Raw genomic sequence first — 16,175 nt, 5'->3', positions numbered from 1 at the left:
TTTCCTTTTTCTCAGAACAAAGACACAGGCTGTAATCCAAGATAAAACTGTATTCAAAAGTAAAACGTTTGAGACAGGGTTCCCACGGGTCATGGGGATTTCTGAAATATTGTGGAATTTTAAAAGGTCTACGCCAGACATTGAAAATCAGGAACTTTTATATATTATTGTTCATGTAATAAAGACTGGATTTGACTTCCAGCTTATCAAAATATATTTTTCTATACCCTGTTTGTTAAACCCTTTGTTTTGTGTGTTTGCACATTGTTAGGCTGTTTTTCACTTGATTCATTTATAGTCATTTTATTATTTTCCCAACTTCAATCATAAATAGTCATCAAGCTGTATGTATTAATTATTTGTTGATTATTTTAGTCTTCACTGTAAAGAATATTTGTAAATTTTACAGTTTATTTTTGCTGAATTGAACATTTTGAATAGTTAAAAGTGATCTAATGCTTGGGTTAGCGTTGAATATTATTTATTATATTATTACCTTGTAATAAACTGCTTTTTACAGACTTATTTCTCTATGTATTATATCTTGTACATTATTTCAAACTGCTAAAATGTCAATAAAAGTCACTTTGTTAAACTCTAGAGTTGAATTTTCAACATCAAAAGAGTCAGAGCAGAGATCAAGGTCCCATAATGCAATTCACAGCCATAAATAAATGGAAAAACTTATGTAAATCACAAAATATGGAAAGTGTTATTTGACAGATTACAGTGTGTAATTCTTAATTTTGCAGTACCTTTTCTCCAAATTTGTAATTACATTTTTCTGTAATTTATATAAAGGAACAATGAGTTCTCTGTTTCATTTCTTTTACTAAAAAGAGAAAGCATTCATCCATATATTTGCCTTCCAGCTTATCAAAATATATATTTTCTATACTCTGTTTATTAAACTTTTAAGTGTTTGCGCATTATGTTTAGGCTGTTCTTCACTTTATTAACTTGTTGTCATTTTATTCCTTTCCCATCTTCAATTAAATATTGTCATTAGGCTGTATTTGTCAGTTATTTGTTGATTATTGTGGCCTAAACTGTCAAAAAATATTCGTACATTTTACAGTTTATCTCTGCTGAATAGAATATTGTGAGTAGTTTAAAGTGATATATTGTTTGGGTTGGTGTTGTATATTATGGTACAAAAACCTTGTAATAAACTGCCTTTTACAGACTAATTTCTCTATATATTATATTTTATACTATATATGATTTCAAACTGCTTCAATGTCAGTTAAAGTCACTTTGTTTAACTCTAAAGTTGAATTTTTAATATCAAAATGTGAAATGTGAATCACAAAATATGGAAAGTGTTATTTGACAAAACTCTGCAGCGCCTTTTCTCTTAAAATTTGTCATTTAATTTTCCTGTAACTTATATAAAGGGAACAATGAGCTCCCTGTTTCTATTCTTTTACCAAAAAAAGAGTGTTTATCCATTAATTAAGCACATAAAGCCTATATTTGATACCTGAATAAATCTAAATGATCAAAAGTAACAAAATTAAATGATTTTAAACAATAGCATAATAAAAAGCATGTAAAATAACACATTTTAGCAATGGATGCTACAAACAAAGCCTTGTTCTAATAGGCTTTGGCTGAATGCATGACGTGATAATGTCATAACAATAATAACGCATCTAAAGCTGGTCTAATGATAAGCACAGTGCCATGGCGTGTCTACTGTATGACAACTCAGGGTATCGCACGCTGGTGATGGCTATTTTAAATTGTCAATTTCCTCAAATTTTGTAAATTCTGCTCAACACAGCAGCTCCCTGTTTTTCTGTTCATTTACAAGGAATGTAAATTCAACTTTTTAGTCTGTGAAGGTCAAGTAAATGTCAGGGAATTTGACATTTGTAGGAATCTTGAGTAAAGTGCATTTTAATTCCACAGATTTATTTTTTTATTAGTCTAATTTTCTGCTTGACAGGATAAAAAAAACAATGACTCAGAAAAAAAAAAAAGTATTTTCATATTGCTTCTAGTTCATTGGTCACTTTTGTAATCACATTGCATTATGGCATCCAGTTCCATCTAATGTCCACTTGTTTGAGAAATATAACATCTTGAGAAATTAAAAGGCAGAATGTGTCCAAAATAATGGAGAATGTGTTATATTTGAGGACATGGTCACATCCAAAAAAGAAAACTTTAATAAATTATCCGCATGTTAAGTCATGACTCATCAGTGACGTGTGGAACACTGTTCTCGGGTCCAAACTGCTACTCATTTGAATTGAGAAAATATGTTCGTTTATGGCCGCTTTTTGGTCCTATAACACATTAAAGTTTATTTTATATAAAATCATGGTGTACACATTTGTCTCTGGGCTTGCTGTATGACAAATATCAAAATTTTAACAATTTATAAAACATTGATTACTTTCTGGTCATGCAATATTAGACATGGATATGAGTATTGCGATTGATCGTGATCTTCAAAAGTGTTTCAACACTTTGTAAATGTTTATTATTTCCATTTGTTGAGTCTCCCCATGCAATTCCATAGAAGCTGCTTCGCGTGACGTTACACTTAACAACCGGATTAATTAATTAAGTTGTTCCAATTTCTTTCTTATTCATCTTTGGAACACAAACTAAGATATATAAGATGAAAGGTATTTAGAGTTCAGGTATTTAGAGTCTAAAAAAACTAACCACAACTCAAAGAAAAACCAAAAACAAATTTGTCAAAATTTTCTATGTGACTTCAGTGGTTCAGCAGGTTCATATAAAGCTCCAAGAACATTTTTGTGCACCAAAAAAACTGTCAAATATACTTTATCTGTTCTGCATCAGATTGTGGTGTACATTTACTATCTGCAATTTTTTAATCAAATATTTTACATTATTAATGACTATATGTAACACTGTCCATTGTAAAAACACACCCTAACTGACATAGGGAGTTTATTCATTTTCTATTTGGCTTAGTCTCTTTATTAATCTGCGTTCGCCAAAGCAGAATGTACCGCCAACTTATCCAGCATATGTTTTACGCAGCGAATGCCTTTCTAGCTGCAACCCATCACTGGGAAACATCTATACACACTCATTTATACTCACACTCATACACTACAGACAATTTGGGTTACCCAATTCACCTATAGCGCATGTTTTGGACTCGTGGGGGAAAACGGAACATCGGGACATGGAGAGAGCATGCAAACTCCACATGGAAACACCAACTGACCCAGCCAAGGCTCAAACCAGCAACCTTCTTGTGAGGCGACCCACTGCGCCACCAGGACACCCGAAATAGGGAGTTTTTGCTCGAAAATTAAAATTTATTCACCCTCAAGTGGTTTCAAACTTTTATGATTTTCTTAATTTTTGTGAACACAAACCAGGATTTTAAAGAAAGCTGAAAACTGGTAGCCATTGACATCCATGGTTTGTTTAATACTGCATTTTTTATCTCTCCATAGTTTTGACTGAACAGATTTCAAATGAAAGAAGATAAATTTGAAATATTTGATTGCGAATTTGTTCATTTGTGTTCTGAAGTTTAATAAGTTTCTTATGGGTTTGGAACAAAATTAAGATGAGTCAATGTGACAGAACTTTGGAGTAAAACATACCATACAGTACATGCTGCATACTGTCTTACTTGGTGACTCTTTGTTCTTCATCTCCTATACTGTATCTCAGGCACCTTGGGCACAGAACTCAATACCTACCTCTGAAACATGGCTTTGATGAATGGTTTGGTGCACCCAACTGCCATTTTGGCCCCTACAACGACAGCTCCCGTCCCAATATACCTGTCTACAACAACTCTGAAATGAAGGGAAGGTGAGGTACAAACATAAAGCGTTTTGGGTTCTTGCCGATAACACCTTAAAGGTTTTAAATGTCATCATATTTTTTAAGAGACATGCTAAGTTAACATACTTGTTTATCTTAAAAGCAATGATGCAGTTGGTTATTCTGCTTTGAAAATGTGCTTTCCGTGTCTGAATGTCTGACATTGTTTTAGTCTGTATAACCCATTTACTACAAGTTTAATATATTTCAGCACCCCAGCTTGCCTTGATGGAAAACATAGCATATTTAATTATTTTAGCTTTTATTAAGTTAGCTGAGCCTATTAAAAATCATTGGATGCAGCTCAGATTGATCTCATCTATCTGGCAACCTGTGTGGGCATTGAGTTGCAAGGAAGGGGTCAGATGAAAAAAAAACCCTCTCCAATATTAGAAATTTGGACTGCAATACCTAATCCAACCACTAGGTATCAATCTGCACCATTAAAATCTGCATTAAACAGAGGTTGCTGAGATTTATTACAGTATGTTGATGCACTTCTAACTGAAGTAGACTCTTTTGATAAAAGAGAAGTACTGTGTAAAATGGTACATAACCACTCTGTGTTTACGGTTTGTGTGTGTGCATCACTAGTTCCACTTTCCCTTTGTGGAATAACAATGCAGTCTACTGCCCCCTGTGTGTATGAAAAGGTATCTTCTCACGCAGACACAGAACGTGTCAGGTTCATGTGTTCTCTCACAACTATTTGGTCCAGACAGGAACAGATTCAGCGGATGTGAGACGATAACACAATCACTTTTCTTCACTGCTATTTCTCCTATTTCTGCTTGGTGTCTTTAAGAAAAAAACCAAAACAACATATGATCAACATTCTGGTCTAATGGTTGTGAATAGACAAGCAAAAATCTTACATAGAGGGCTCTATTTTAACGATTCAGGTGCAAAGTCTAAAGTGCATGGTGCAAAAGCATTAAGGGTGTGTCCGAATTCACTTTTGCTATTTTAAGGATGGAGAAATATGCTCCGCACCATGGCGCATGGTATAACAGGATTAGGGTCACTTCTCCCAGTCCCTTTAAGAGTCAGTTGCATCGCGCTATGGTGCATTTGCTATTTACATGGCACACTTTGTAAGAGGAAAATCTGAACCTTCACTTGCAAGAAAACAGTTGAACAGATCATCTGCAGTGGAGGATGCAGAATGAGCCTCCTCCATTTGGCCACTTTACTTTATCATCACTTTACTTATACTCTTCACTTTACTCCTTTATTTTCGTGGATAAGGAAACAGTTGAAAATCACTCCACTGAGGCCATCCATTAGCCTACATATTTAATTTACTTTGTTAAGCACAAAGATTTGTTTCAAAACTATTTTTAAATTCAGTTTTAATTTCCAGCAAACAAATAAATGAACAATAATAACGACATGTGGTCAAAAAAATATGTAGTTTTTGTAGTTTCTATGTAGTAAACAATACTTTTTGTAACAGTTTAATCCTTAATGTTGTACATCCTGTGTGTATTAAGCAATGTGTAAGCGTTTGAACCTGCATAGGCACATAAATAATGCGCTCTGCGCTGGACTTTAGACCTGCTTTTACTTGGTCAATTGCACAGTCTATTTCAGTTTCTCAAAATAGCAAAGCACTAACAATATGTCTTCTTAACACACCTTTTTTTATAGACCGGTACACCCAAGAGTCCACAAAGTGGCGCAAATGGATTTGCTATTCAAACAACGTAGCGCAAAATGTGAAAATTAGGGTTGCACTGGTCTAAAAATAGAAACAAATCAGTGTATGATTGGGCCCAGAGTTTTTATTTTGTTTTTGGTCCAAATATCAAAAAATTCTTAAATCAAGATACATTTTCTAGACAAGCAACAAATATTTTCTGGTAATAATATGTGAAAATTAGATGAGTTTACCCCTAAAACTCGCAAAATAATCTGCCAATGGAATAAGCTAAACAATCTTGTAATTAATAATAACAATAATTATTAATGTTTAGATATTTCGATTAGAAACTGGACAAAAACTTCAAGTAAGAAAAGCAATTTCTGCACTGCACTCAAGCACTCCTTAGAAAATAGACAAATCTTCTCTCGCTACATGTTATATGTCTGTTTTACGAAGTAATTTTCCTTCTTTTTTCGCACCAGCTGCAATGTAGCATCTAATTTTCTGCCCATTTGTTCCTTCCAAAACATTCATATGTGCATTCTGGGTCATTGGCTTTGGCGATAGGGCTAGTTTTGTGCTTAGCAGTGAGTTTAATCAGCATGGCGTGTTTGAGGCTGGCCAGATAAACACACACACACATACACTGACACCCCAGAGATGGCAGGTTGTGTTAGCGCTATGTTTGGACACCTGGAACAGCCGGAGCATAAGAGAGTTGCCTTTACCACTCCACGCCTCAGCACCTTCTCACAACACATGTGTGTCTTCTGAGACCCAATCTCACAATTTACCTCTTCAAATTCACTTCCAAATCACACCCTGGTGCAGCTCTTGGTTTAGGAAGCTTGTCATTTGGAACAGGAGCTCATATGGTGTTGAGTTTGTAGGGATTGTCTCATTAGATCTGCGGAAAGCTGAGATGGTCTGTGTGTTTTGCAGGTATTACGAGGAGTTTGAGATTAATGTGAAAACGGGTGAATCCAACCTCACCCAACTCTATTTGAAGGTGAGTTTTCCTGCTCGTTGGCTTGATTAATGTTTATTTGTGTGGATCAGACATGGACAGATGCACTGCAGGATTTGCCTGATATAGGTTTTGATCCTATCTGTCTATAGGAAGGCTTGGACTTTATCTCTCAGCAAGCCATGGCCCAGAGGCCCTTCTTTCTCTACTGGGCTCCAGATGCAACCCATGCACCTGTCTACGCCTCAAAACCCTTCTTGGGAAAGAGTCAGAGGGGACGGTAGGCCAGAATTACAGTATTAAAAAGTATAAAACTGCACAGTGTAACTTTATTAGTATGTTGGAGTGGAATATTTATTGATAAATTATGATTAGCAGAATATCTATCAGTTTTGCAAAGTGGGTGCAATAAGTCATATTTTTGTGTGCCTAAATCGAATGCATAGGATGTTTATCCAACTGTAACCAATCAGATTGTCGCTCACAGTCTTTTTACCCACCTCCCCAGTATAGGTGCGGTTCTGCTATTGGCTAGACTGGGTCCAGAGAGCTGAAAATAAATATTAATGGCAGGAGTAAAAAAAATCAAGTCAAGTAGAAAAATCAAGTCAAGTTTTCAGTCATTTGTCTTCTTTAAAAGTCTAAATGTTTGCACCTTGACATGTTTTTTGTTTGTTTGTTTGTTTGCTTATTTGTTTTTTGCTGGAATTAGATTTAATTTGGTCATAAAAATATTAATTATTTGTTTATTTTAGTGTTATAATTACATTTAAAAAGCTATTTAAAAAGAATTTCTCAAGGCAAATGTTATATCGCAAGAAATATTATTACAACAATACTTCTCATCATCAAACAAATTTAAATAATAGTCAAAGATAACACAAGTAAACACATCATGCAGTTTTAAAATAAAGTTTTTTTTAATTATTATTAAAGGAAAACAAAATACAGAACAACATAGCCCTGTGTGGAAAAAGTGTTATTAACAGGTTGTGCCATCCTTAGCAGCAACAACTGCAATCAAGCATTTTTAATAACTTGCATAGAGTCTGTTGCAGCTCTGTGAAGGAATTTTGGCCCACTCATATTGGCAGAATTCAGGTAATTTAATCACTGGAGGGTTTTTGAGTGTGAACCACCTTTTTAGGTCATGCGACAGAATCTCAATTGGATTTAGGTCAGGACTTTGACTAAGCCACTCCAAAGTCTTCATTTAGTTTTATCTTCAGCTATTTGAGACTTGCTCTTGTGCTTTGGATCAAAAAATTGCATTTCCCTGTAATCTGTTTCTACTTTTTATATGTGTAATTTATGTACAATACTGTCTAAAGGTAAAGTGCAGTAACTGCACATTTAGACAAAATGACACATGTGCAGACTGCAAGATTTGAGATCCGTGGTACAGCACAAACAGCAAATGCCACACAATGTGAACTATCAAAGAAGTGAGAGAATCACCAATGAGTCACAGACACCTGTCAGATGTTAGGCATTCTAAATATCTGGAGCTTTTGCAATTTAAAATCATGCCATCTGAAATGTGTACTAATTGAAAATAACATCGGCAGTTACCTACAGCCAATGAGAGAGCAGCATCCACTAATGTGGGTATCTGCAGGCCAGCGGGAAGCTGGAGGAGAAGTTAAAAGTGCTGATTTTCAGTTCATTTTGACCCAAGAAATGGAGGAAAAACTAGTGTAGTTTGGCTGCAGCACCGTGTCTGTTTGACGTGTCATCTGAGCAATATCACAACTGGGATGACAAGGAAAAAAGTTGAGGCGAAATTGCTAATTACCTTCAAAGGCCAGGGGCTTCATGTACGAAGACTTGCGTTGAATTCATACCAAAACATTTATGTGCGTACACACATTTACAGCTTTGTGCGTACGCAGTAAAAAATTCAGTGAAACTGAGCGCACATGCAAGAGCGCAAAACCCCTCCCTGCCTCCTCCCCTAAAAAATATGGTAATGGCTCTACTTTGGCAAAACCAAATGAAAAAGCAATGGCAAAAGCAAGCAAAAAGAGAAACTTTGAACAGAATGTGAATTGGAGGTGCTCCTATCGGAGGTAGACTGGAGAAAAACTGTGTTATTTGCAAGTTCAAGTTGGAATGAGCTAGTTGAGGGATTTTCGCTCGCTTAATTGAATGAGACAACAAAGCTAAAGAGAGCGGACATCAGCAGCACGAGTGGCATAGCTCATAAAGCACATGGCAACATGTTTTGACACTATCATTCGAATCCAGCGTCTGATGAACTCATTCTTCTTTTTTCCCCATTACATATCAGATTTTGCCTACTCTTCATCACAAGGAAGGCAAGTAGGAATCATTAATAAGTGTGTGTATTATCTTCAGCGCATTTGAACTTCACATATTATTTGCACATTTATTGAATGGAAATGTTTCAGATTCACGTATTCAAATTCATCCTCAGATGGCGCCCTTACAGCATTGTGCGTGCAGTAGATCGCTCCGATTAAATTGGGAAAACCGGCGATGGCTGCAAGTTGCGCTTTAATGTTTGGCTGGTCAACTGCATGGTATGGAAACCTTATATATCTGCTAGACATGCAGATGATCCATTCCCATACAGCTGCCATTGCACGGCTCAAAGATACTTTGTAGTGTGCAATTTAACGCAATTGTCTCTAAGAGTCGCCAATGGAAATAAAACAAACACACAAGAAATGCAGGTACGCCAGGCATGAAGTTGGCGTGGACCAACACACATTCTCACGTTCATTTCATCGTTAATAAATCCAAACATGAGCGTGAAACCTGGTGTACGCAAAGTTTTTGTGCGTACGCAGCATTGATACATAAGACTCCAGGTGAGCAAAATAAGAACATTTTCTACCCCATTAAAGGCTTCTTTCTCATCATGTAGTTACTAATGAAAGATATACTACATGATCTTGTTTTGTTTCCATGTCACTTCTCACGTGTGTTTGGTTGTGAGACGTAATTTGTGGACCGTTTTTTTTTTTTTTTTTAATTATTCAATTTTAAAGTCATGCAGTGTAAAACACAACTTGAGGGTTTTTTAGCATGAACCGCCTTTTTAGGTGATGCAGCAGAATCTCAATTGGATTCAGGTCAGGACTTTGACTAAGCCACTTCAAAATCTGTATTTTGTTTTTATTCAGCCAATCCAGACTTGGTGGTGTGCTTTGGATTATAAAATTGAAACCTTTACCTGTAATGGGTTTCTGCTGTTTATTTGTGTAATGTATGTGCATTAATGTCCAAAGGCGAAGTGCAGTAACTATACATTTGTACAAAATTACATGTGTGCACACTCCAGGATTTGATATCCATGCACACACAACACTCACTACAAGATATTATTAAGATTATCATTCTCGATGGAGAGAATCACCTGATCACAGAATAACTTTTTGTATCAGTACTAATTATTACTTATTATAAAGGTGAGCTGCAAATGATTTTTCTCTCAGAAGTGCGCGTTGGGCTCTAAAACTCGATTTATTTTTTCATTTTGAAGACATTTTTAAAGTGACCGCACAGGGGCTAGACAGACTTGGTGCATCGGACCAGGGGCTCATCTCCTGTGTTTAAAATGCATCACAAACTGTTCTACTGTGATAATTAGTGATGAAAATAAATGATGTTCAATAAGATGTACTTGTGTTTACTAACTGCTTATTCAGCTACACATGAATTTTAAACTGTAGGCCTACATAAGCTCCAAACAGCCATTTTTGATCACCTTAATCCGACTAAAGTCACAACTTAACTAAACAGCAATAGAATTAAGAGGTGGAGTATGCATATATTGTGGCATATATATATATATATATATATATATATATATATATATATATATATATATATGGCATTATTGAAGTAAACACCGCAATCAAACTATTACCATCATGTAGGACTTTTCGCTATAATTTCCGACAAGATCTACACGCGTGGCTGTCACTGAAGGATCGCACGCACACACATGCACGTACACACACACACATTGTGGAATGCGGTTTTGTGTGAAGCTTATTACGGGGGCAGGCATGAAATGCTCATGAGTGAATGTAAAACTGCCGAACTGCTGTTAAAGTCACCCAAAATTACAGGGAAACCCAACCCTTACATGAAAGCACTTCACGTAAACACCTTAATAATATAATTGTTTATTAAGGCAAATAACTAGATTACAGATGTCCATGCAAACTTAGTCAGTACTGTGTTTTTTTTTTTTGTCAGACGGCTCACAGGTCAGGTATACATCCGCACTAAAATATCAAGGTGAAAGTCATCATAGCTTGCGTAGAATTGGCTCAGCTCCCAACATAACTTTGAGAATAGATTAACGGCAATATTTTTTTAATCGGCCGATAAGAGTTTTGCGTTACCGTCAATAACGGCCCACCACTAATATTTAACTATTAAAACTGACACTATACACCCCAGCTCTTCTTTTTGGTGATGCAGTTATAGTATCAGCGTGAACGTCTGATTGAGTAATTGACTTTATTCATTTCCCGATTTAAAATCGTGACTATCAAACATATTTTTTGTTGGAGAAAATCGCTAGGTGCAAGGATCTAGAAAAGTTTTACATTACCAGGTAATCTACACTGAGAAAATTAAATATGAATAAATTAGAGGCATTTCCTTTTCGGTTTTAGTGTTTGCATAGTTCCTGCTCTTTTCTTTTTGATTTAAAATGACCATACAGAACAACTTTTAAAAAGTAATTATAAAATAAATAAATAAATAAGTTAATATGTTATGTAATGTAATGTGCATTTATGTAGCATATTTATCATGTATGGCCAGACACCCAAAGTGCTTCAATCATGAGGGGGATCTCTCCAAACCACCCCCAGTGTGCAGCATACTCTTAGATGGTGCGACGGCAGCCACATGACAATGGTACCAGTGTGCTCACCCCACACCAGCTATTGGTGGAGTAGAGAGACAGTGATAGAGCTAATTCAATATGAATGGGGAAATTTGGCCAGGACACTGGGGTTACACCCCTACACTTTACGAGAAGTGCCATGGGATTTGTAATGACCACAGAGAGTCATGACCTCGGTTTAACATTTCATCCAAAAGACGGCGCTCGCTAACAATATAGTGCCCCCTTCAAATTAATGGGACATTATGACTCACACAGACCACAGGTTGAGTGCCCCCTGCTGGCCTAACTAACACCACTTCCAACAGCAATAGTTTTCCCATGTAGTCTCCCATCCAGGTACCAGGATCTGCCCCGCTTAGCTTCAGTGAGTAAGCAGTCTTGGGCTGCGGGTTAATATGGCTGTGGCCAGTTCATATTAGAGGCATTTTCACACTTTAAGTGTTTTAAGTTCCTGCTATTTGCTGTTGTATTAAAAATGACCATACATAGCAACTTTTAAAATGTAAGTATACAACAGCCCTTATAAATGCAAAAAAATACAAAAAAAAAAAATTCTCGAAATAAATTCTAATTGGGAAATACTATCCATTATGTAAAAGTTAATTTCTGACATTGATTGGAAGTTTGTACATTAGAAGGTTTCGTTTTTACATACTAAAAGTCTAGACGCTTGAATAATTTAGAGAAATCTATAAAACATTATAGATTTAGAAACATCAGCCATCATCTCACTTAACAATTATCCAGCTATACTCTTAACAATTGCTGTTTGGTCCCAAAAACCAGCATCTGCACATTCTGGTGTTATAGCAAGCACTATTTAATGAGAGTTATTTTTCATGCTCTGAGGCAAGACTAAAGGCAGAGGGCTTCATTGGCAGTCTTGTCTGCAACTGTTTAGTATTCGGCCTGGTGCTTCGGAATACTGGGGCTTCAGTAAGCATACGTTTCTTCTGAATGCTAAATGAGGTTTGTGTTGACAGAGGAATGGATCAAGGCTGAGGGGTATTAGCCAGGTGCTGGCAGTAGAGGGATTCAGCCTGACACGCCACGTCTTAAAATTTTATAACCGCTGCACATCTATCTGAGCCATCTATCTTCCCCTATATATCACATCCGTCTGTCACAGGACAGGTTTTCAAACGTGGGCTAATTTGACAGAATTTGTTATGCCGTCTGAGTTAGAGCAGCTGAACAGGTTATCTAAGGGTAATTTTCAATAGTTTGATTGCTGTGGTAAGACGCAATGTAATTTTGTTTCATAGTTATGGTGATGCAGTAATGGAGCTGGATGACAGCATTGGTCAGATTTTGGCTCATCTGGTCAGTCTGGGCATCCAAAACGACACTCTGGTGTTCTTCACCTCGGATAATGGAGCAGCACTGATGTCTGGACCACTGCAAAGTAGGAGATCTGTTCACACTTTTCCAACTCAAACATTAACACATCTAATTGTCCGTTTCCACTGAGTGGTACAGTACGGTACGGTTCGATACGGGTCACCTTTATCAGGATTGTGTTTCCACTGCCAAAAGGGAAAGTTTCAGACAACGTCATTCTCACTCAAGGACATGTCAAAGTAAAGCTGTAAAGGTCTTTCCCATTTCATATGAGAAGCTCTTCTCACAAAAAAGATGCTTTATACACATAAATACTTGTGTATAAATGTTCATTGCTAACCTATCTATGAACATAATTTGATTATAACTGCAGATCAGTAGCCTACTGTAACATCTGTGATTACATAAAATAAATAAATAAATAAATAAATGCAACATATATGAACACATACAAACCCTTACAGTCTCCAATTACAGAAAATCTACACACAGCAAACACTTAGTCCTTATTTGGGTCCAAAAACAACACGCAACATAGCCCACAGTCAGTGCAAACCTCTCATCTGCATTTTTAATCTTCACCAGCACATGTAACCTGTTAGAAAGTTATTTTGTCATTCCGAGTTTATAATAGTCTAAAAGGCGATGATAATAGTTAAAAATGGCCGTTTGTTCATGTTTTAGGTTGCTGAAACAATCATTTGCTCCTTTGTATTTTCCAGCTCCTCCTTTGTTTTTTCATGCTTCACTCTTGTGTTTGTTCGTTTCTGAAAGGATTAGGTGTCAGAAGCACTTCAATAATCATGTGCACGTTATTATTATTAGCTCAAGAAGTTCTTTATTTCAAATATAGACACGTAACGAGCTCTCTAGAAAAAAATTAAGCTGCTGGCACTTTTAGACGGCCTCGTAAAACAACAAAAAGACACGGCAGGTTTTGTTCTTCTTGGCTTTGTGGCTGTTCATCAAAATGACAATAAGGTATGTTTGAACTCGGGTTGACCATGGCTTGGTATTATATGTACAGTTGAAGTCAGAATTATTAGCCCCTGTTTATTTTTTTTCCCTGATTTCTGCTTAACGGAGAGAAGATTTTTTCAACACATTTCTAAACATAATAGTTTTAGTAACTCATCTCTAATAACTATTTTATTTAATCTTTGCCATGATGACAGAAAATAGTATTTGACTAGATATTTTTCAAGACACTTCTATGCAGCTTAAAGTGACATTTAAAGGCTTAACTAGGTTAATTAGGTTAACTAGGCAGGATAGGGTAATTAGGCAAGTTATTGTATAATATGGTTTGTTCTGACTAACAAAAAAATAGCTTAAAGGGGCTAATAATTTTGTCCTTAAAATGGTGTTTAAAAAATTAAAACTGCTTTTATTGTAGCCGAAATAAAACAAATAAAACTTTCTCCAGAAGACAAAATATTATCAGATATACTGTGAAATCCTTGCTCTGTTAAACATCATTTAGGAAATTTTAAAGAAATGAAAGAAAAAGGGGGGCTAATAATTTTGACTTTAACTGTTTATATTATTATGATATAATTTCTCGGCTGTGATTTCTAAAATGGAGCTTACTTTGTTTTTATTCTCCTGCTTGTGTACGTGCTAGTGACGTTCTTTGTAAGCCACTAGTGTTCTGCTGCATATCTTGCTCTGCCTTTTGGTACCCTTTTGTTGTGCTAGGTTGTGCTAAAAAGTGGTACAGTACAGTTTGCTTTTTGGTATCTTTTGACAGTGGAAACGGCCATTAAAGCATACTGAATCGTACAGTACCGTATGACTCAGTGGAAACAGGCCATAATAATTTGATTTAAATGGTTTATTAATCATTTGCTAACTCATTCTGAATGATCCATCAGGATGTCATTTAGAAGGGATTTATAAAGCAAAAATAGTCCTCACTTTAGGTTGGGTCACAAAGCTGGATGAAGTTGAGTTATTAAAGCATTTATTAACATGCAAATTAACTATTAGTATATGCCTAACTATTAAGATTTAAGATTTAATATGCCTAAATAATAAGATTTAAAAGATGCATACTTAACTTGATAAGATGGTCCTGATTGCACATTTTGATGACTAAAAGTTGCATTGCAGTTATTTGCCAATTACTTCTCATTTGAGTATTAGTAGACTGTCTGCTTAATATCTGTTGATAGGCTACCTTAACAGAAATTTAACTGATTTTAAGAAACTTTGCAAGTACATGTCAACTTACACTAACCCCAACCTAACAATTTACTTGTAATCTAATGAAAATTAGTTGGCATGTAGATGCAATGTAACCTAAATGCAACAAAATGCGTTAAAGAGACCATCAAAATAAAGTGATTCCATGAAAACATAATGATTAATAAAGTATGAAAATACTGTACAACCATTAAGCACATTATACATAAATCAGTCAAAAAGGAACATTTGTATCTGCAGTAATAAACTGCTTACTAACATCTATTAATGTAGAGTTAATGCTTAACAAATAATGAATGAACTGTTTGCTAAAGCTTAATAAATCATTCATAGTGTGTAGTTGTTATAAAGTGTTCCCAAAAATGCTTCTTGATTTATTTTTTCGATAGTTTGACTAGAAACAAGACTAGAAACTTTTATCAAAAAATAAAAGTAATAAAAACTTTTTTTTTTTTTTTCCGTGCTCCTGCTCACACAATCTGTCTTACTGTTTGTACACTCCCAATACACTTTTTCAATTTTTTTATTTTGTCAATATTATTTTATAAATTGCTATCACTGTACCCCTTATTCAATATTTTTAATTTGACTTTTTATTTATTTTTTATCCTAAGGTGGCAGTAATGCCCCATTCCTCTGTGGGAAGGAGACTACGTTTGAAGGTGGGATGAGGGAACCAGCCATGGCCTGGTGGCCTGGACAGATTCCTGCTGGCACGGTGGGAATAATTCAAACTATTTCACTCCAATGCAAAAAGTCCCATCTTCATCGCACTCCATCTTTCCACACCCCATTCCACAGCACATAACATATTCTTAGGTGTTAAATTGTTCCATCAAAGGTTTTCATAGTGCTGCGGTTCTCGACCCTTGTCCTCGCGGCCCTACACTCTGCTTATTTTGCATGTCTCTATTATTTAACAGACTTGATTTAGATAAGCAGCTCATTAGAAGAAAGCTCTAATGAACTGTGTTGAGATCGACATGTTCCCTACACATTATTGTTCACTCCTTTCTACCTTCTGCACATGAGAAATTGTCTGAACTAGAGGTTTACTTCATTTACACACACAAAAAAAGAGAGATTTGCGCTACACCACAGTTTGTAGCATTTTCAGTTATCATTAAATTATTAAATATGGGTTATTTAACCATAATCTATGTTGGGAGTAATGCATTGCAAGTTACGGGAGTTGCTTAATAATATTACTTTTATAAGTAATCAGTAAAGAAATACATTACTTTAAAATTCAGTAAAAATATTTAATTGAGTTTTTTTATGTAATGCAAGTTTCA

The 16,175-nt window shown here is 35.6% G+C and overlaps 1 protein-coding gene across 1 annotated transcript in view; it reads left to right on the top strand.

Annotated features, from left to right (window-relative positions):
• The window catches only part of galns (galactosamine (N-acetyl)-6-sulfatase), a 90,343-nt gene that overhangs the window by 10,661 nt on the left and 63,507 nt on the right, over nt 1–16,175 (top strand). Inside the window, exons 5-9 of the mRNA NM_001080641.2 lie at nt 3,673–3,816; nt 6,416–6,482; nt 6,593–6,720; nt 12,600–12,739; nt 15,495–15,598. Of these exons, the coding sequence (NP_001074110.2) occupies nt 3,673–3,816; nt 6,416–6,482; nt 6,593–6,720; nt 12,600–12,739; nt 15,495–15,598 (583 nt within the window). The remainder of the gene's footprint in view (nt 1–3,672; nt 3,817–6,415; nt 6,483–6,592; nt 6,721–12,599; nt 12,740–15,494; nt 15,599–16,175) is intronic.

This window comes from Danio rerio, chromosome 7 (assembly GCF_049306965.1).
Source record: "Danio rerio strain Tuebingen ecotype United States chromosome 7, GRCz12tu, whole genome shotgun sequence".
Taxonomy (NCBI): Eukaryota; Metazoa; Chordata; class Actinopteri; order Cypriniformes; family Danionidae; genus Danio; species Danio rerio.
Note: the sequence above shows the minus strand (reverse complement) of the source record. Positions and strands in the feature narration are given on the sequence as shown.